Source organism: Aquarana catesbeiana, linkage group LG11 (genome assembly GCF_042186555.1).
Source record: "Aquarana catesbeiana isolate 2022-GZ linkage group LG11, ASM4218655v1, whole genome shotgun sequence".
NCBI lineage: Eukaryota > Metazoa > Chordata > Amphibia > Anura > Ranidae > Aquarana > Aquarana catesbeiana.
Window position 1 is genome coordinate 71,796,571 of NC_133334.1, and position 21,274 is coordinate 71,817,844.

Sequence of the window (21,274 nt, forward strand, 5' to 3'; positions counted from 1 at the left end):
CCTGGAAAAGTGTGCTTAGTCAAAGTTAGATTTTGCCCAGCCCCGTAGAGATAAACTCTTTTCTTTATTATTCAACTGACAAATGGCAGAACTCCAGAGGGGAGAAGAGTTTCTACCATTTAACAATTAAAACTGCAAAGTTAAGCTAAGCTGTCAACCAATACCAAAATTGTGGATGATGCTCAAGCTCTGACAGGTCCTCCTCTATGAACCAACTGCTGGAAGGGCAAACAAAGGATAAAGCTTGTCCTGGCTTTGGACTTCAATGTGTGAGAAAGGAAGGATCCTGTTAGCCGCATAGGCTTACAGGATCCTTCCTTTCTTACACAATGAAGTCAAGCTAAGAACCTGGACTTTTGGAGAGGATAGAGAAGGGTTAAAATCTCTATCATATGCTTATCCTTGTCTGTGACCTCATTGGGGAGATTCTGTTTGTCCCAGTGACCACTGTAACCTGGAGAGAAAGTAATAGGAATATAACATTTTACAGTTGTCATCTGAACAGGAGCCAATCCAATGGGGACAGCTGTTTCTGTGACAAATGTGAAAGTGTAGATATTAGATACGTTGGAGAGATTTCCTCTAGCTTTCTACTGTGTCTCTATGACAAAAGTGAAGGGAAATCTCCCAAACAGGGCACAGAGAGCACACTAAAACTTGACAGGGTTATAACCCTTCTTGACTCTATCCAAAACGTAAAAAAACACATTTGTTACAAATACACTTTAATTTTGAATTCGGCAGAAGTCAGGTTCCCATATACAGCCCAGGCCTCAGCAAAGACAAATAAATCTATTATAAGGACTAACACTACACCTCCAAATTTTCTGGAATAGGAAAAAGGGGCACCTTTCAGCACAAAATATGTAAGCAAATGACACACTCCTGCCATGCCCCCAATTACATGGGCTGTAAAAAATTTTTATACAAAAAACATTTTGGAGTAAACTCACAAGTTCCTTTTCACCACTTTCAGTCTTTATACTGGCTTTAAAATGATTTAGATGTTGGATGAAAGGTTTAGTGTAGTATTACACTCTTGCTAGGTAAATAGTACTTATTGCACAAGCCCAAACATCAGACCAAAATGAGGGACAACTGAAGAGGAAAGAGGGATAGAAGAATTTGTTCCAGTAGAGTGATTGCCCTTCCACTTGAGTAACAATTGTGTAGCACCCTCTCAAACAGGTTGTCAGGCTGGCTAGGTAAATATAGTTTTCGGCTCCTCTGTAATCAGTGGAGCAGCTTGTGATTTGATCGTTTTAGGCTGTTCTGGGCTCCACTGGTTGCAGGTTTGATTGTTTCCCCCTGCCTTCTGGAGGATTCTAGAATGTAGTAGGCTGTAAGACCCCTTTCACACGTTTATGCGCTAAAATTAGCATCTGAAAAGCGCCTCTCAAGCCACCCCAGTGTGAAACCCAGAGTGCTTTCACACTGGTGCGGTGCACTTGCAGGACAGAAAAAAAAAGGTCTTGTAGGCAGCATCTTTGGGGTGGTGGGGGAGCGGTGTATAAACCGCTCCTCCACCACCCCTGCCATTAAAATCAATGGGCAGCGCTGCTGAAGTGCCTACAAAGCGGTTCAGCAGTGGCATTTTGCGGACGTTTTTAACCCTTTATTCGGCTGCTAGTGGGGCTTAAAAGCGCTAGCATCCAAAAAGCGCCCTCTATAACAGTATAATAGCGGTAGATTTAGCAACGCTTTACCGCCAATGCCTCCCCGCCCCAGTGTAAAAGTAGCCTCAAGGCAAAACAACACCCTGAATATTTATGTTGTCTCAGCCAATCCCTGGGGCAGGCATTTATGCACTGGGAAAGTGCATAAATAGTCTGGAGTCCGGAGCTGCCCTGTTCTTGTCCTGGAGGAGAAGTTCCCAGTCTGAAGTTCCCAGGCTAGGCAGCCCAGCTGAAATTCTACCGATGCTCATTGAGGTTCTGGCTATGCTAACGCCTTTAGGGCCTGTTTGCTGAAAGTCCCTGGAAGGGGGTTCAGTGAGGATCTGGTCTGGAGAATTCACAGGAGAAATGTCTGTCTGATATTGGAAGGAGGCATCCAAGTATCCAGGGACATTGTGAGTACAGACCTGCATGCAGGATCCTGGTGACTGTTGCTGCTACCACCCCTTATGTATCAGTACTAATACTTGCCTGGTCTGGGATATTTCTATCAGTGTCTCAGTGCTGTCCATTTTCTGAGCCTTTACTAAAGGGATTGTCCTAAGGAGTGGCGAAAAGGTGAAGAGTGTCCTCTCATTACTGTTCAGAGCAAATGGAGTATCCCGCAACTCCCTATTCCCAATCCAAGCTTGTTCAGCAATATATACAAAAAAGACAACCCCTACACTGTTTATTGAGCCAGATAAGTGACTGTTGCTGTGTGCCTGGCTGCTGTTGCACTAATGTGTGAAAGGAAACCTGCGGAAAGTCAGCGACCCTTGCAGATGTGAGCGCTACAGTTGGATAGGGAACTATTCTAACACAGGTAATTGTGGTGCCCACACACCAGCACTGTTGTTACTTTATAACATGTTTGGCCCGGTTAGGTTCACTTTAACCACTTCAATACCAGACACCTTCACCCTCTTCCTGCCCAGGCCATTTTTCAGCTTTCGGCACTGTCAGACTTTGAATGGCAATCTCTCAGTCATGCAAAGCTGTATCCGAATGGAATTTTTATAATTTTTTTAGACAGATAGGGCTTTGTTTTGGTGGTATTTAATCACCATTGGGTTTTTTTTTTGCTATATAAACAAAAAAAAAGAAAAGTTTGAAAAAAAAAAACCTAATTTTTCTTAGTTTCTTTTATAAAATGTTGCTAATTAATCACCTTTCTTCATAAATTTAGGCCAAAATGTATTCTGCTACATTTCTTCCATTAAAACAACCCAAGTCAGTGTGTAAATTTTTTAGTCTATGTGAAAGTTATAGAGTCTACAAACTATGGTATATACAGTATATTTAGAAATTGATCATACCTGATGTACTGATGGACTATTTCATTTATTGAAGCCCAAACAAGCCAGGAGAGTACAAAAACCCATAAATAACCCTATTGGAAAGGAGACACCCCAAGGTATTTAGTAAGAGGAATGGCGAGTTTTGCAAAAAAGAAACCTATGGCTTGCCCTACCCCCTTGATACTGACAGTACGCAGATATACGGCCTCACTGGATTGGGCTTTTTTCAGTGAGGCCACATATCTGCATACCTGTCTTTGTGCTGGGAGCACGCCACACAGCGCACTCCCAGCACAGAGACCGGGGTCTCACCGACAGCCCTGGGCCCCGTACTAACATTCGGGACCCGGAAATCCTGCTTCTGGGTCAACTGATCACTGTGATAGCCTCTGATTGGCTATCACGGTGATTAGTCACTGTAAAGCCCGCCCCTGTGTCTCTCTCTCTATGAATGGAAAGGAGAGATACATTGTATCTTTCTCTCTCCTTGCAGAGAGAATAAAAAAGCAAAAATAACACTATTGTTTCTGCGTTGTACTATGAGTACAAACAACAAATAACATACACAATACACAAATGTGGTATCACTGCGATTGTTGGGAGCAGAAGGATTTATTTTGTTTGTTTTTTAGGTGGTAGATTATGCTAGTAACAAGAAATATACAGATACATTTAAACAAATTATTTTATTTTTTTACTATTGTGGGCCAGTTTTCCTTTGATAGTTAATAAAAATCAGGAGATATCCATTACCATTTACTACCAAATGAAAGCCCAATTTGTCCTGAAAAAAAAAGGTATAGTTCACTTGGATGCACAAAGATGATGCACAAAGGTGTACGGTTTTTACTAACGCATGTCAAAGTTGCAAAATTGTGCTTAGGCATTAATATTTGTTTTACCCTTAGGCGCGAAGGGGTTCAGGAAACCTGTAGTTTGAGAAAAACAGCATCTGCCATCGATGACCTCCAGTTAAGAGCCCTAGTTGCCTGGCTGTCTTTGGTATAAATACTTTAAGGTACTGACCAAAGCAAGAAGATGTTACAACTCCTGATCTACAGCGCTGTTCCAGGTCAGTGACATACAGGTCAGTGAAGTACCAAAGCCATTGGATCAGCATGATAGCAAGCAACCAGAATTTTAATAAGGAGAGGTCAGTAATGGCAGCCTCTATATTATCTCACTACAAATTTCCTTTAAAGTGTGTGTTCCACTTTTGCAGTCAAGTTTGAGAAAACCACACTTTAATTATGGTTGCTTATTACAGTGATGATCTGTGTATAAACAATCATTTTTACTTTGTGAATTGCATCCTTTCATGTGCCATTGTGTACTATTGTGAAAGCTGTGATTGGCCACAGCAATCACATGACATAGATTGGCTGTAATTGGCCATATACAATGTGATCACTGTGATCAATCACAGAGATCACAATAGTCCACACTGGTTATGAATGACAGAGTCATTGTGTACAACTGATATATGATCGCTGTGATCACATGGTACCAGGGCCGCACACAGCAGACACTGCGGGCCACCGATTGCGCTGCTGTGCTCCTAATAGGGTATGTATGAGGCGTGCGAGTGGGACAACAACATTTGACGTCCACCTGGGATAAAACAGCACCTGACCAGTTGTATTATTACAATAGGCCAGGCAGGAAGTGCTTAAATTCCAATAAAAGTGTGCACACCGCTCAAGCAATCGATTAATCAGCAAAACCTTGCAGGTGCTCGCCCCGGCTCACCACCGTCTGCAGCAAATATACGAAAAGAAGAATGGCCACACACCACAACGAGACAAATGCTGTTCAGATTTCTTTATTGTCGCATTGCCAGACAGACATCACACTGTTGACGCATTTCACACAAGCAATTCGTGCTTGTTCAATGGTTAAAGCCTAAGATTTTGAATTAACCTTCTGTGCACTGTTTTAAACTGACATATTCGTGAAAATTTTGCATAAAACAAAAATTCCTATTTGACATATTTTGCAATACATGTTTAAATTGGCCAAATGTGTCAAAGTGATCGCCTCTCTCTGCTCTACTTTGCTAAATGGATCTGAGCGCAGACAATGTTTCAGTTATATTGAACAGTATCAGATCTGGTTCTGAAGCACTCCTTCACGTGTGTAAGTTTACTTTATATTAGTATTATACAGTATCTCACAAAAGTGAGTACACCCCTCACATTTTTGTAGATATTTTATTCTATCTTTTCATGTAACAACACTGAAGAAATGACAATTTGCTACAATGTAAAGTAGTGAGTCTACAGCTTGTATAACAGTGTAAATTTGCTGTCCCCTCAAAATAACTCAACGCACAGCCATTAATGTCTAAACCGCTGGCAACAAAAGTGAGTACACCCCTAAGTGAAAATGTCCAAATTGGAAAAAATTAGCCATTTTCCCTCCTAATGGTGGCTGGTCCACTGAGCCCCTTCCCGCTCCATATAAGCTCTATATAGGAGACAAAGGGACCCATGTTGGTTGTACCACTTTCTTTAGCAAGCTTTATCGCAGTACATCTGTCACACCTTCACCTCAAGGGCCACCTCTTTAATGTATTTCACCCTTCTGGGCTTAGTGTGTTAGAGGGGTGGTCCTTCGGGTAGAAATGAGCAAGATGTACTGTTTAAACAATAAAGCTTGATGAAATAGGTGATACTACTAGCATGCGGCCTTTTGTTTCTTATCAACCCTTAAATGTATTTTTAAAGGCAATCACTGTAAGTACTTGAATCTGACCTGGTATCAGCCTCTAAAGCCTCGTACACACGATCGGACTGTTTGCCAACAAAACCGTGAAATTTTGTCCGAAGGGCGTTGGCCCAAACTTGTCTTGCATACACACGGCACACAATTGTTGGCCAACAATTACGAACGTAGTGAGGTACTACGTTCTTTTTCAGCTCTTTAGTGCCACCCTTTGAGCTCCTTCTGCTAATTTTGTGTTAGTAGAAGTTTGGTAAGTGTTGATTTGCGCTTTTCATTTCGCACTTTTCAGTTAGTTTCTGAACGGCTGTTCGTCAACCAGACATGTTGCGGAATCGAAGAAGATAACATGTTATTTATTGTTGGCCTTGGAGTTATTGCTTTGACGTTATATTTTTTTTGATTGAATAATGATTTGATTTGGTATATTTTCTATATTTTGGATGCATAGAAAGCACTTTTTGGTTAAGTTCTATTGGCAGATAGCATGTCTAATTTTATTTTTTTTATTTTTTTAATGCACAATAAAAAAAAATGTGGATAATAATACTTGGCTATGTGTTTTACTTCAAATGACAGTTTGGGAGTAGGCAATTACATTTAAAAAAATACAATGTAAAATTGACAAGGGACACCAACATACTTGTATCTTTGATCTTAAAAACTACGGGATAATGGTGTTGTGGTAATTTGCCCAAATAAAAATAAAAAAATAAACATAATAATATTATTCTTGATATCACTAGAAAAAAAAAAGCCTTTGAAAATTAGTTTGCAATAACTCCATCTTTATCACCAGCAAAGCAACTTTATTATTATCCCAATAAAAAAAGAAGAGAATTGTGCGCCGCATTTCGAGATTTCATAATTTGCCACGTCACGAATGTCAATTCTCCATTACAAACGCTAATTTACAAAACCGACCGCTTCTGGCTCTTCCTTGCTTCCGAACATGCCTGTTTGTACTTTGGACTTTTGTCCGACGGACTTGTGTACACACGATCGGAAAATCCGACAACACACATTTGTCGCGGAAAACGTTAAAACTTGCTAGCCAACATTTGGCTCGTCAACCCGGAAAGTCCATCAACAATTGTCCGATGGAGCATACACACGGTCGGATGTACCGCCAACAGCATGTCATCGAACATTTCCTGTCGGAAAGTCCGATCGTATGTACGAGGCTTTACAGTCCCTGTACAGCAGAGCTCAGACTAGGAGAACGAGATTCAGTACAAGGAGCCAATCGGTTGTGCAGCAGTGCTCATGAAAGAAGGGTTTATTAGTATGCTGCTTCGCTTTTTTGCTATCTACTCACTGGATGGAAGAAGAACAAGAACTGTAAATGTTACTTAACTGCAGCAGTGAAAATGTAGGTCTCCTGTCTTGCCAGAAAAGGCAGAGATGAGTGACAGACAGTGCTGTGTCAATCTCAAGACTGGATAAGCAGAAATACAAATCCTTTGGCAGGTAAAACACTTTATTTATATGTATTTAGCCAATTGTCTGAGGTTGATCTTTACTATGTAGTCACATACCTCTAGCATCTAGCATTGTATTATGTGAGCTATTTGGATCTGAGCACAGATAATGTTTTCAGTTCTATTACTTTAAAGCCTACCGAGGACCATTAGAGTTCTCTGTTTAGGATTTGCCATAAATATGTCACAGATCTATAGCACCTTACTTAAGACTTAATAGTGATCTATGAGTTTCATCTGTTCCCCGAAAGACCTTGAACACATCATATTTTTTCCAAATCATTAATTGCAGTTTTAGTGAGTTTTTTTCTATCATTTTCAATTTAGTATTTGCTATTTCTTTCTGACCACTGGACCAGGCATCTCCTGCTGTACACCTTTATCCAGTTATATTGCAAGATTAATCTTTAAAAACCCTCTATCCCCCTACCTGCTAAGTGTTTCCAGTGGTATACAGCATGATTGCTAGATCAGCAAATCCCGGCACTAACCAAACGGATGTTTTAGATTGGATTGAGGTCAAAGGCACTTGTGCTTTTGACACAGCAATGGACTTTTCCACTCCACTTACGCACTTCAGATGCCGAAATTTCAGAGCCGGTCACTGCAAAATGCAATTTTTAACGGCTAATGGATGAATGTAATTTCACACGAATAAATACTCAATCCTTTTAAGGAAATATTCCTTAAAACTCTTCAAAGTTAGTGTGTTCAATTTACTGCTGACAGCTAAAGGATTTTTTTTGTGCAAAAAAATAAAAAACACATACAATACAATAGACCACTAAATGAATCAGTACAAGCCTTTACTTTATCCACATAACCAATAAACAGCTATTTGATATGTATTATTAAAACATATCCATACCGGCTCTGTATGTGATGGGAAATGGTCGAAAATGTGTTTTTCTCTGCTCAATAAATCTTCTTTGCACTGTAAAAGATTGTGGATAGGGTTAGTACATACTGAAAGGCCTTGTGTTTTGTAAAATAAAAAATCATGCCACTAAAGTTCAAACTTTTGGTTTTGGGTGTAAACTGACAGGTTGAGATGAGGGATCTTCATATTATCCAGCCAAGCCCCTGGACAAAGAATGAAGCCAAGCAAGGGAGTCATGTTCCTTCTGCTGAAGACTTCAAAACATAATATCCACTTGAACTTGCGATTCGGCACTGCTTAATTCAACTGACAATTACGTGGTTATGCGACACTGTACCCAAATAAAATTGATGTCCTTTTTTCCCCACAAATAGAGCTTTCTTTTGGTGGTATTTGATCACCTCTGCGGTTTTTAATTTTTGCACTATAAACAGAAAAAGACTGCCCATTTTGAAAAAAAAAAAAATATATATATTTTTTACTTTCTGCTAAAAAACATCCAATAAAAAAAATGTAAAAGATCAAATTTCTTGATTAATTTAGGCCAAAATGTATTCTGCTGCATATTTTTGGTAAAATCACAATAATCGTATATTGATTGTTTTGCACAAAAGTTATAGCGTCCAAAAACTATGGGATATATTTATGGGATTTTTATTTATGTATTTATTTTTTTACTAGTAATAGCGGCGATCAGCGACTAATAGCGGGACTGCGATCTTGCGGCGGACAAATCAGACACTAGTGACTGTCCCTAGATTAGGAACAGCGATCCCTCTACTCCCAGTCAGCCCCCTGCCCCCGCAGTTGGAAACACCTACCGGGGAACACATTTAACCCCCTGATCACAACTAGTGTTATCCCTTTCCCTGCCGGTGTCATTTATACAGTAATCAGTGCATTTTTATAACACTGATCGCTGTATAAATGTCCCTGGTCCCACAAAAGTGACAAAAGTGTCTGATCTGTCCGCTGAAATGTCACAGTCCCGCTAAAAATCACTGATCGCCGCCATTTCTAGTAAAAAAATAAAAAAAATTAAAAAATGCCATAAATCTATTCCCTATTTTGTAGACGCTATAACTTTTTTCAAAAATATGTAGAAGAATACATATTAGCCTAATATATGATGAAGAAATTGGTTGTTTTATTTTTATTTTTTTTGGATATTTATTATACCAAAAAGTAAAAAATATTGTGTTTTTTTTCAAAATTTCAATCTTTTTTTGTTTATAGCGCAAAAAAGAAAAACCGCAGAGGTAATTAAATACTACCAAAGAAAGCTCTATTTGTGGGAAAAAAAAGGACATCAATTTTGTTTGGGTACAACGTCGCACGAATGGACCATATCACAAAAAAATGGCCTGGTCATTAAGGGGGAAAATCTTCCAGTCCTTAAGTGGTTAAAATAATAAACACATCATACTTACTTGCTCTGTGCAGTGGTTTTGCACAGAGCAGCCCCGATCCTCCTCTCCACGGGTCCTTCAATGGTGTTTCTGGCCCCTCCCCCTTTGCCAAATGCCCCCAGAGCGAGCTGCTTGCTCTGGGGGCACTCGTGCATACTTCCCCTCTGAGCCGCCACCGTGTGTCTATGGAACACACAGAGCGTGGCTCTGTCCTGCCCCCAGCTCCCTCCTCACTGGCTGTGACTTAGATGGTAGGTTGCCGCCCTTCTGGCGGATCCCCTGCCAACATTGCCAGCTGGGCAAATTGGGGTAGGTATGGGATCTTTTGGGGCATTGGGGTGTTTCTTCCCACCTGTGTTGTGAGAGGGGTGGTTTTGTCATGCCTTGCTATTTTAACTCTCAATTTCACGCATCATGTATCTATTGTGTTACATTTGTATACTGTATTTTGTACTTATGTTATGTTATATTTTTTTCATTATAGAGCTATTTCCCTATACTGGTCACGTCCTATTCCTCTGGGTGAAAAATGTAGAGATGACCTGACCCGCAATTATACACAGGCCCTTACCAACATGGCCATTAGGAAATCTTATGTGCTCCCCTTTTAATGTTTAATTTTGATTAGCAATTTATATGTGCATTATATGTATTTGAGATTTTGTATTAAAATTTACTATCTACTATTTTAATAATTTTTTGATTGAGTTATGTTGGCACAGCAATAATGCTCCCCCCCCCCCTCTGTTTTTCCCTTTTTCCTGATCTACATAGTTTTTCCAGGTCAGCGAAAAACCAAAGCTGGATCAGCATAACGACCAAGCAACTAGAATTTTCATAAGGGGGGCAGTAAAGGCAGCCTCCATATTCTCTCACTACAGACTTCCTTTAAAGTGTGTTTCCACTTTTGCAGTCAAATTTGAAAAGACTGCACTTTATGCTTGATATGTGTTCCCATTCACACAGCATACCTAAACAAAAATGATATTTCTTAACTTTTAAATGTTTTTGAGAAGGCCTCGTGGCTGACTGCAAGCATTTGAGAACATTTTAATTTTCATTGTGAGTCTGTGCTAATATAAAGACTTATGATTTGCTGAGCTTCCTCTCATTAACTACAATGAGGAAGACCAGCTTCTAAATCCTTAAAGGGTAAGTTCACCTTTACAGGAAAATCTATAAGATGACCTTACACAGGACCCTCTCCTCATCCCCCCCCTCCCGCTAACCTGGAGTACGGCGATCACCAGCACTGACACATCGGGTCGCTGCTTCACCGGTCTGGGGCTTGGAAATCCCCTGCAGCTCAATCTCCTAAATGTACCTCATCAGGAGGTACATATTGGAGCATTCTAATTGGTCGGCGCCGTCACATGGGCAGCGCTGACCAATCAGAACCGCGTAGCCCGTGCTGTCACTGCAGGCGAAGAGGAGAGAAACCTGCGGGGATTTCAAATTGCCGGACTGGTAAAGCGACGATACGATCTGTCAGAACGGGAGATCGCTGGACTCCAGGTAAGCAGGTCCAGGTGCAATGCCTCCATTGTAAGTCCACCTTACATATTTTCTGTAAAGGTGAACTTACACTTAAAAGTATAACTACAGGCTAAACGTATTTTTTTTCATTTTGGATGAGTAAGGGAAGGTTGTCAGATTTTTTTTTACCATCTGTGTCCCATTGCCAATTGCCCATTTTGTTTTGTTTTTTCTTCCGGTTTACAACCACTTTAACCAGGGACTTTTGTCTGTGGGATATGGAAATGTTCCTTGATCAGCAGCAGCAACCAATTAGGGCAATTACACACCTTGCACTCTGCTAAACAAAGCTATTGTGGCTCTTCATTATCCATGTGCCTCAAAGTAGACCTGAACTAAACACTTGAAGATGTGATATTTTAGAAGAAAAGCTGACAGTTATAGGGGCAGCTCTGGTATAAGGAAGCAAAGCCCTGCTCCTCTATAAAGGGGAGTGCCTGCTCACGGAGACATGGTGGTGATGCAAGTTAGTAATGGGAAATGTCAGCTGCAGGGACTTCACAGTCAATACTACTGACTAGTCCTTCATCATTTTCCTGCCTTTTTAGGCACAACTTCCCCAGTCTAGGTCTTCTTTAGAATAGAAAAGTATGTATACCCTAAAACTTTAGCCCAGTCTTGCATCTGACTAGTCTTAAAGCAATATGGCCTACCGTGTTTTATTACCCCAGTAATGTGATGAAACTTGTATTTTAAGAGAACTTAATAAGACATAAATATTGCAGTTGCCATTTATGACACTTTATGATGCTGCAAATTGGAGGGTTGCCATACACTGATCAAAATTCTGCTGGTTCAATAGGAACAGGCTGAATTCTGATTTGTGTGTGGCTGCTTGACAGAAATCGATCGATTGATTAGTCCAACTTAACAGAAGTCAATCTACAGGCCCGTACACACGATGAGAAAATTGGCAATACAATTTTGTACAACACACATGATCGGCAGATTATCTGATCGTTATTATAGTGCTTTTCGACAGCCGATTCCGACAACAAAAACTGAGGGTACAGCCTGAAAAAAATCATAAGGGCAGGTCTACGCATATTCGGAAAAGAAAAAAAAGAAAGAATACATTACAACACAATTCAACACATTACATCACTTCCGAAGTTGTATTCTGTCCTACGAGAATTTTCGTAAGTTGAATAACCTCTTCATTTTCGATATGAGACTATCATGCAAAAAAAACGGACCATCATTCATCCTATGATCCCATCGTATGTACAAGGTATAATGATCGACTTCTGTCAAACAGGACTGTTTGAAAACTTTTGTTGGCCAGCTGGCTGCAGCCTATTGGTGGAGGAAGAGTCCCACTGTCAGAACACAATGACACAGCAGAGAGGATTCCTCCATCCACCTTCTTCTGTTTCTTCAGAGTCAGGCTCAAGCAGCCCATAGATTATGCAATTTCTTTCCTTCCGCCATGGATGGAAGGAAGAAAAATTGCTTGATTCCCCTGTTAACACAGTCAGTTTTAATGGAGGAATCCCTCCTGCAGTCTCACTGTGTTCTGCTGGTGGAGCGCACGGGGAGAGCCTTCCCTGTTGGTAGAACCCAAGGGTCATTACAGGCGGCTATATCCAACAGCAGTGATCAAATGCAAAAAATATGACAGGTTAGTATACTGAAGGATAACGATTGATCAACTTCAGTACAACCAGACTGCACACAGATGAATCAAATTCTGCAGGAACCGGCTTAGATTCAATCCATCTATGGTCGGCTTTAGGGAAATCTTTGTCTTCTTATATATCAATAGACTGGAAAAAATTATGTTTTTTATTGTACTGCACTGAAAGCTGTTGTAAGGGCAGAATAGTTTTTTAGTTTTTAGGTATAAAACCATCTGCATGGCTTTATGGGCAGGCTCTCTCTCACTCCTTATTGGCTCAGATACAGCAGCAGAAGCCATTGGCTCCCACTGCTGTCAATCAGAGCCAGTGATGAGAAGCGGGGCCCAGCCCTGTTCTGTGTGCCTTACGAACACACAGAGGAGGGCTTGGGAGCGAGCACGCACAAGTGCCTCCATAGCAAGTGGGTTGCTATGGAGGCACTTAGCAAGGGGGGGAACCCAGAGCATCAGCGGGGGACCCCAGAGGATCTGGGATGCTCTGTGCAAAATCAGGTAAGTATAACATGTTTGTTATTTTAATTTTAAAAAATGCCAAGCTTTACAATCACTTTAAGCTACATTGGAGTCAACATATGTGCCGTTTTGTAAATGCTTTTCCAGACCTGGTCTGGCTCTTTTAGATGTTTTTTGGCAAAGTCTAATCTGGCTTTTCTATTCTTTAGACTTATGAATGGTTTGCACCTTGTGGTGACCCCACTGTATTTGCTCTCGTGAAGTCTTCTTTTGATTGTAGACTATCCTTGTACACTGTCCTTCACTTGTCTGGATGTTGTGAATGGGTTTTTCTTTAACATAGAGAGGCTGCGATCATCCACCACTGTTGTCTTCCTTGGACGCCTTTTTATGTTGCTGAGCTCACCAGTGCGTTCTTCTTCCCTCAGAATGTAACAAACTGTTGATTTGGCCACTCCTAATGTTGCTGCTATCTCTCTGATGGATTTGTTTTGTTTTTAAAGCCTTACAATGGCCTGTTTTACTTGCATGGACAGCTCCTTTGAACGCATGATGTAGGTACACAGCAATAGATTCCAAATGCAAATACTTTTACCTGCTTAATTGATGAAGAAATAATGAAGGAGTAGCCCACATCTGGCCATGAAACAGCATTTGATTCAAGTGTCCAATTATTTTTGGTTTCTTGAAAAAGGGGGATGGCTATTCTTAAGAGCTATAATTCCGAAACCCTTCCTCCAATTTGGATGTACATACCCTCAAATTAAACCTAAGAATGAGCACTTTCATATCCATTATATAACTAAAGATTGAATATGTTTTGCTAAATACCTGAAAAAACAAAAATTGTGCCTGTGTTCAAATATACATGGACTTAACTGTAAGTAACTATGTAACTTTTTTTACCTCACAGGGCCATAGTTAAAAGAAAAACCCTCAAACACCTCTCAGGAGAGCATTTTTGTGACTTGGTTTTTAAACATCCTAGAAAATACAAACATGACTGCTTTTAAGTCAGATATAAATTACCAGTCTGCAGGCCTTAAAGGAAGAATTCAGCAATCTATTAACTTTGGAGAGTCAGAAGAATAACTTAATGTAATGTATTTTGCTTTCCAACTGCGCTTAAATAAAGTTCTTCCTATTAAGTGAGTTGCCCAGGGCTTATTAGACTCTGTTGAAGTGAGGTGTCCCGTAATTGATTGTTGTTTGTGTATAACCAGTGTGTGTACAGAATATAATACTCTCACACAAATATCGACTGGGGACAAGAAATGCAGATTACCTTTTGAGATTTGCGAGAGCCTTGTTTTTGCCTGGTAAGTTTGTGCTGAATGAGCAGGGATTGATCGGTGCGGCAGTCGTAGGTTCCATGTTCTGACTCATCTGTGTAAGTATCTTTTGTGGAATCTAAATAGAGAACAAAGTTATATAAGATTGCTGTGAACAGATATGCTGGATGCAATGTCTAATATACTGTCTTGAAGAGAACTTGTCACCTACACTACCACACCCTAAAACAGTTGCAATGCAATCGATTTTTTTTCATTCATTTTCAACAACATATATGAAACGTGTCTTCTAGTTGTTTTTCTTTGTTTTAAAACCCAATACATTTAGTGTGCATGAAAACAATAAGTGACTTTTCCAAAAGTTTGATTTTTTTTTCTTAAAGCAGCCACAGCCGTAGTAGAAACACACCTATCCCTCACCAGCTTGCTGCAGAAAAGGACCACTACTCTCTTTCTGTAAGCAGCAGCCTGTCTGAAGTGGTCTGAAAGCCCTCTGCTGAATCAGAGACAGAGCTCATCAATCAACAAAGCTTGTGTAGCACCCTCTACCAATAGGTAGGTGCTAATAAGGGTTATTTTACTAGGGTTTGTTCAGCACAGGCAAATTTAGGCAGGCCTATGCTGCAAGCTAGGCCTGTCTGTTTTGATCTGGGGGCTGGGAGTGGTCAGAGTAGCAGTGGGTGTGACCACCTGTGCTCTAGGTCTGGGATGCCTCCCCTGCTTTCAGAGAGAAGATTCTGGAAGAGGGGCTGGGCCTAGAGCTGGACTGGCAGGCAGCTCATGTGGGAGCCCTGACCAATCCCCAATCGGTATTGGCAGGGGGGCGGGGCTCCTATATAAGGAGCCCTATAGGATCCTATATAAGCTGAGGTGATATGCCACTGGGGAGAGAAGTCGGCTGGGTGAAGTGAGGAATGGAATGCTAGGCAGCAGCAGGAGGACATCCCCATCGGGGGGGAGGGGGGTGTACCGATTGCAGGAGGAGTCCCTGGGACAGCTGTGGGGGAAATTTGCCTCTACACAGTCATTGGCAATGTCTTTGTGAGCAGAAGGGCAGGTGAGGCTGTCGGAACGCATGGTCCGGTCAAGTTCCTCATCAAGGAATTAGGGCTGTGGAAGGTCGGTGAGTGTTACCACAGTGGGGGCTGGAGGTGCTAGGAAGTCTGTGAGGGAACTCTGCTTTTACACGGTCATTAGCAGAGTCTTCATCATACACACGGTGGATGATAGGGAGTCCTGGATCAGTCCTGGATCAGAGAAGAGACTGTTGGGAGTTGTGTCAAATCTATGTGGCCTGAGGGCACAGGATTTGCAAGTTTGGGCTGGCTGGGAACAGTAGTCCACCGTCTAAGTCATGCTTTCAAAACTACTAGGCCTACAAGGAGAGGCTCTGCAGGCCTCAGGCCTAGTAGCAGCAAGCAACAAGAGTCGGTAGAGGTGTTTATTCAGAGTAAGTCCCTATTACCCAATAGAAGAAGATGTGACATACTGTACTTTAGTCCAGTAACTACAAGTTTGCGCAGGAGGAAACCAGTTGGAGTAGAAGGAACCAAGTTTGTGCAGGAGGAGTGACAGTCTGCATGGAGATGCAGGAGGAGTTTTACAGTCAATGTCAATGCACATCTAATCTTCTGGCTCTAACATTGTGCTGTTGTGCTTAAAATTATAAATATGATGGCAATGATGAATCCTATGGGCATCCCATATTCATAATCCCTATCCAAGTTGTACCCCCATAATAAAAAAACATAAACAAAACTAGCAAAAGGTTTTATGTGATCGATTTATGAATAATTTAAAGCATCTTGGACTCTTTTACCTTATGGTTTGGTGCTTCTTTTCTATATATCCTAACTTTGAGTTACTTCAAGGTACCCATTGATGGAGGCCTGTTTTGAGAGCTGCCTTACCAGAACCAGAGAGCATCTCCTTTATTTCTATTCTCACAGGTTTAATTATAAATGTTCTCAAGGAAAGAATCACACTCTCTCCGCTAACACATGAAAGATGTCGAGCCTCAGTCCATTAGTTTTAATAGAAAAGCCAAGGACTAAACCCTCATTTGAAAAAAACATTGCTAAAACTAACGCTCACCATACACCAGTAGAATTTTGGTCTTTGAGTCGTATGTTTGACTTTCTAATAGTAAAACGAAACTAAAGTCACAATTTTAATTACAGCAAGCAGACAGGCTATTTCTTGCAGAAAAGACACGCAAAGTTTCTTCCGCAATGTACACTGGGCTGCGCAAACTTTGCTCGGTGTACTTTCCGGCACAGTGGGGAAGTTTGTATTTATTGTAATGCACATGTGCAGCCCTCAAAATTTCCTCTCGCCTGCCTGCATTTGGCGAGTGGAAATAAGCTGAGGGTGAGCGTTCCGGAGCAATGGCTACCACATGCTTTTCTTACTCTGTTGATAGGTATGTGAAAAGAAAATGAACAACATGTAAATGAGCACAACTTGGCTTTGTATTTAAGTCATCTCAGCTATTGGAACGTAATTCATTTGTCAGCTAGTACTTGGAGTCATCCTGAGACAGACTGTAATGTAGAATTCTTCTGTTTAACTTGCCGGTGGAAAGTTATGTTTGCTTGGTATCTATTAACCTGATGTATCGACATATTTTTAGGTAATATCATGTCTGTTTTACTTTTGACTGTAGACTTGACATCTTAACAGATGATCACCCTCTCGGACCAAGAACATGGCAATAAAACCTTACAGTTTTATAGAGCAGCCCTCACAATTTCAACCCACCTGCTCGCATTTGGCGAGTGTTTCCGCTCAGGCGGGGGACGGGTCCACTCAGATCGGGCAGGGAGGTGGACTGCCTCGGCTCGAGTGTGTCTGCTCTGCTCGGATGGGGAAGCGGGTGGCTTGTGTGGAGGGGTGGGTCCAGGCCGGTCCGCTCAGCTTGGGCGGAGAGGGGGAGCGAGCCTCTGGCCCGGTGGACACTGCACGGCAAAATAAAGGTGCCTTGCAAGGAGGGGTAGCGGGAGGAGGAGAGGATCCTGCCAGCTCCATGGCAGAAGCTCCTTTTTATCCATGCATGCTGCTGGCAGGGGCGGGTAAGTTGTAGAAACTATTTTGCAACAGCCTCGCTCTTTCAGAGGATGTGTGGGGAAGAAAGCTCTGTAATAGAATTGGGGAAAGGGGGTTAGATCTGTACCGGGGGGAGAACTTGGGAGTACACAGCACGTCCCTCAGCCCTGCACTCGGTATGTAACACACCCCTCAACCCTGGCTTCAATACAGAGCGCACCTCTCAACCCTGCACTCGGTACGTAGTGCACCTCCTAACCCTGCACTTGGTATGTAGCGCACCTCTCAACCCTGCACTCTGTATGTAGTGCACCTCTCAATCCTGCACTCTGGACGTAGCGCATATTTACTTAACAATGCAGTAATGATGTGTACTGTGATTCTGTATCATATTTTATCCTTATTTTATTTATCACAGTAAGATCAATGAAATATACTTTATGTAATTATTGTTAAAGTTGTTGTTGTTAATATTTATTTTTGTAACTTAGTTCTGCATAAAACATTAGTGTAATTTAATGAGATAATTTACTAGTGCATTTTTAGGGGTGGAATTAGGGGAGGGGCAGGGTGGGGGTTAAGTGGGGCAACTGGTGGTCGAGTAACTCTTTAGGCCTGACTAGTAGCTCAGGACTTGAAAATTGAGCTCTGTACATGTGCATACTGAAATCAAACACTGAATTTGAAACACTGGCATGGCAACTGGACAAAATGTTTTCAAGATTCAAGTCCAAAAAATTAACAAGTCCCTATTGGTACTATAGACTGCTCAAATGAAAACCTTCTGGCATATGACAAGCTTTAGCAATGCGCAACTTACTTCCCCTATCCACAGTTTGGATAGAAGAATCTCCACTACTGGATATTGTATTCCGGCTACTGAATGCAATAGTACTGCCAAACAATGAATGCATCTGAGGTTGCAGTCACCGTTCAGCTGATAATTTTGTACCCATCTCAGTCAATTTTTAAATTGACTTTTTTCAATCTGGGTGGTCCTTGCAGGGCCACCCCTTGCCAAATTTCAGCCAATTCAGCAGGAATCAGCCAAAATACAAGTCATCTACAGCCGGCCTTACAGGTTGCTCAGGATAGTGCTGCCATATGTACTACACAATAAAAACAGCTTTAGATATCATATCAGTGCAGTTGATTTTTAGATAAGAGCTCAGACTTCAAACACCCTTTCTCTTGCACATAAACAAGCTAAGAGCTGTAAATCACCCCTTGGAGAGTAAGTGCAAAGAGATTAATTCTTTCCAGCCCAGGATTACTGCTTATTGGAGCCACTTGCCAATGCATTTTATGCATTACTCATCAGCTTAATTGTCTATAAACAACAACAGATGATGAGGTTTAAGTCTATAGGGTTGTTTTCTTTGACCTTCATGTGTGTTTTGTTTGTGGTTTATAGATCTCCCTTTTGTAATGAATGTTCCTCATACAGGTACATGCATACCCCAGGGATCATATTCCATTAATATCCATACCATGTGACAGACATTGTGGCAAGCCACAGCCCCTATGCACAACAGCCAGGGAATCCTGACTAACCAGCAGATGATGCAGCTGGAAATATACCTTCTGCTTCTTGGTTACAGTCCCTAGTGTACAATCAAAGATGAAATTGCTCATTAACACCTTCACTCCCATGGACATACACCTCTCTCCTGGAAAACCTATTTCTGCTCCAAGACAACAAATACGCTAAAAATAGCAGACAGGTGTAAATAAAAGTGGTAATGTGAAAGGGTAAAAAAAAAAAACATAATTAAATAAATAATTGTCCCGAGGAAATTTGACTTTTTTCAGTATTGTGTTTGGATTTAAACTCTTTTCTTATTACTATTTATTATTATCATTATTATACTGTTCAAATCTGCTTGCTGTGGTTATATAAAAGCATCATTGCTTGAAAGTAGAGATAAGCTTCCTCCAACCAAACCTCCATTTGACCCCTATCAGTTTGGCACATGGGCATGCATCAACAATTTCTCAATCCACTGGTTGCATCAATTCATTGAAGTGAACTGGTAAGAAGGGACCTACCATTTTACTCCTTCACACAGGCCCCCGCTTCATCACTCTCTGACCTCCAGACCCCCTCTTCTCTACCATTTCTTTCCCATGCCCTAATAGTCTTCAGTGAGAAAGCAAGGAAGCCACTGGTGTACCCTTTTTATGTGATTAATGGTCATATATAATGTCAATCTCCTGTTTATCATTTACCTATTAATACAATTACACCATGTGCAACTGTTGACCACGTAAATATGTAATCCCCATTGGTTCCCTTACTCTTTGACTGGAAGTCACAGAGGTTGATCTACTAAAGGCAAATAGGTTGTTCACTTTGCAAGAGAATTTTAATTAGAGTTTCTCTGCAAAGAATATCCAATTACTTGAAAGGAAAATAACAAAACTGCATTTTTGCTTGCAGATGATTGAAAGATGAAAGCTGGCAGAGCTTCACCTTACTCACTAAACTTTGGGGAAAACTTTCTCATAGTGTGGGGAAATGCATGCTTTAAACTACAGTATAGGGGTGACCTGGTGATTGAAAGGGGTTGCAATGCATTTTTGTATATCGATATGGGTTTAAATTCGCTTTTAAAATTTAGGCCCCTTTCGCCCGGACGGATAGAATGGTGCTTTTAGCTGCGGATTTTCTAATTTTCTACCGCAGCTAAAAGCACACAATGCTTTCCTATGGCCCCATTCACACACTGCGTTTAGCTGCGAATTAGATACATGCGGTTCTGTGCGGATAGAAAAAATAGAATTGACTGCGTCCAGGAGCGATTTAGCGCAGCTATCCACACATAACCGCAGGTAATCGCAGTGCACTGTGTCAGCTGCGGATAACAGCGCCGAGCTGCTCATCGGGAAAGGAAAAATTATTTTTCCTTTCCCAATGAGCGACAAGCACGGGGATCTGCGCCAATGCCCAGCACTGTTTGGTATGAAACTTGAGGGGGAACTCCATGCCAAATTTTAAATAAAAAAATGGCGTGGGTTCCCCCCCAGGGGCATACAAGGCTCTTCGGTCTGGTATGGATTTTAAGAGGAACCCCTACGCCGAAAAAACGGCGTGGGGTCCCCCCAAAATCCATACCAGACCCTTATCCGAGCACGCAGCCCGGTCGGTCAGGAAAGGGGGTGGGAAGGGCGAGCGCCCCCCCCCTCCTGAGCCGTACCAGGCCGCATGCCCTTAACATGGGGGGTGAGTGCTTTGGGGGAGGGGGCGCCCTGCGGCCCCCCCACCCCAAAGCACCTTGTCCCCATGTTGATGAGGACAAGGGCCTCTTCCCGACAACCCTGGCCGTTGGTTGTCGGGGTCTGCAGGCGGGGGGGCTTATCGGAATCCGGGAGCCCCCTTTAATAAGGGCCCCCAGATCCTGGCCCCCCACCCTATGCGAATGAGTATGGGGTACATGGTACCCCTACCCATTCACCTAGGGAAAAAGTGTCAATAAAAAAACACTACACAGATTTTTAAAGTAATTTATTAGACAGCTCCGGGGGTCTTCTTCCGGCTTCAGGGGTCCTCTCCCGACTTCGGGGGTCTTCTTCCGACTTCAGGGGTCTCTCCGGTTCTTCTCCGCGCTCTCCGGGTCTTCTGCCGGGCTCCTCCGCTATCTTCTGCTCTTTTGCCGCTCTTTTGCTATAGCGGAGGAGCCCGGTCTGCTGCCTTCTTCCCCCTTCTCTTCTTCTGATGTTGACACAACGCTCTCTCCGGCTGGAATGCACTCTGGGCGCTCCGCTCTGACTTATATAGGCGATGACCCCGCCCCCTTATGCCGTCACAGTCCCTGGGCATGCTGGGACAGTGACGTTTTAGGGGGCGTGGTCATCGGGTGAT

General features: G+C 42.0%; 1 protein-coding gene across 1 annotated transcript in view; it reads right to left on the bottom strand.

The window, feature by feature from the left end:
• The window catches only part of ANO3 (anoctamin 3), a 620,027-nt gene that overhangs the window by 371,893 nt on the left and 226,860 nt on the right, over positions 1-21,274 (bottom strand). The window contains exons 3-4 of the mRNA XM_073604550.1: positions 14,361-14,485; positions 8,027-8,092 (exon numbers count right to left, since the gene is read on the bottom strand). Of these exons, the coding sequence (XP_073460651.1) occupies positions 8,027-8,092; positions 14,361-14,485 (191 nt within the window). The remainder of the gene's footprint in view (positions 1-8,026; positions 8,093-14,360; positions 14,486-21,274) is intronic.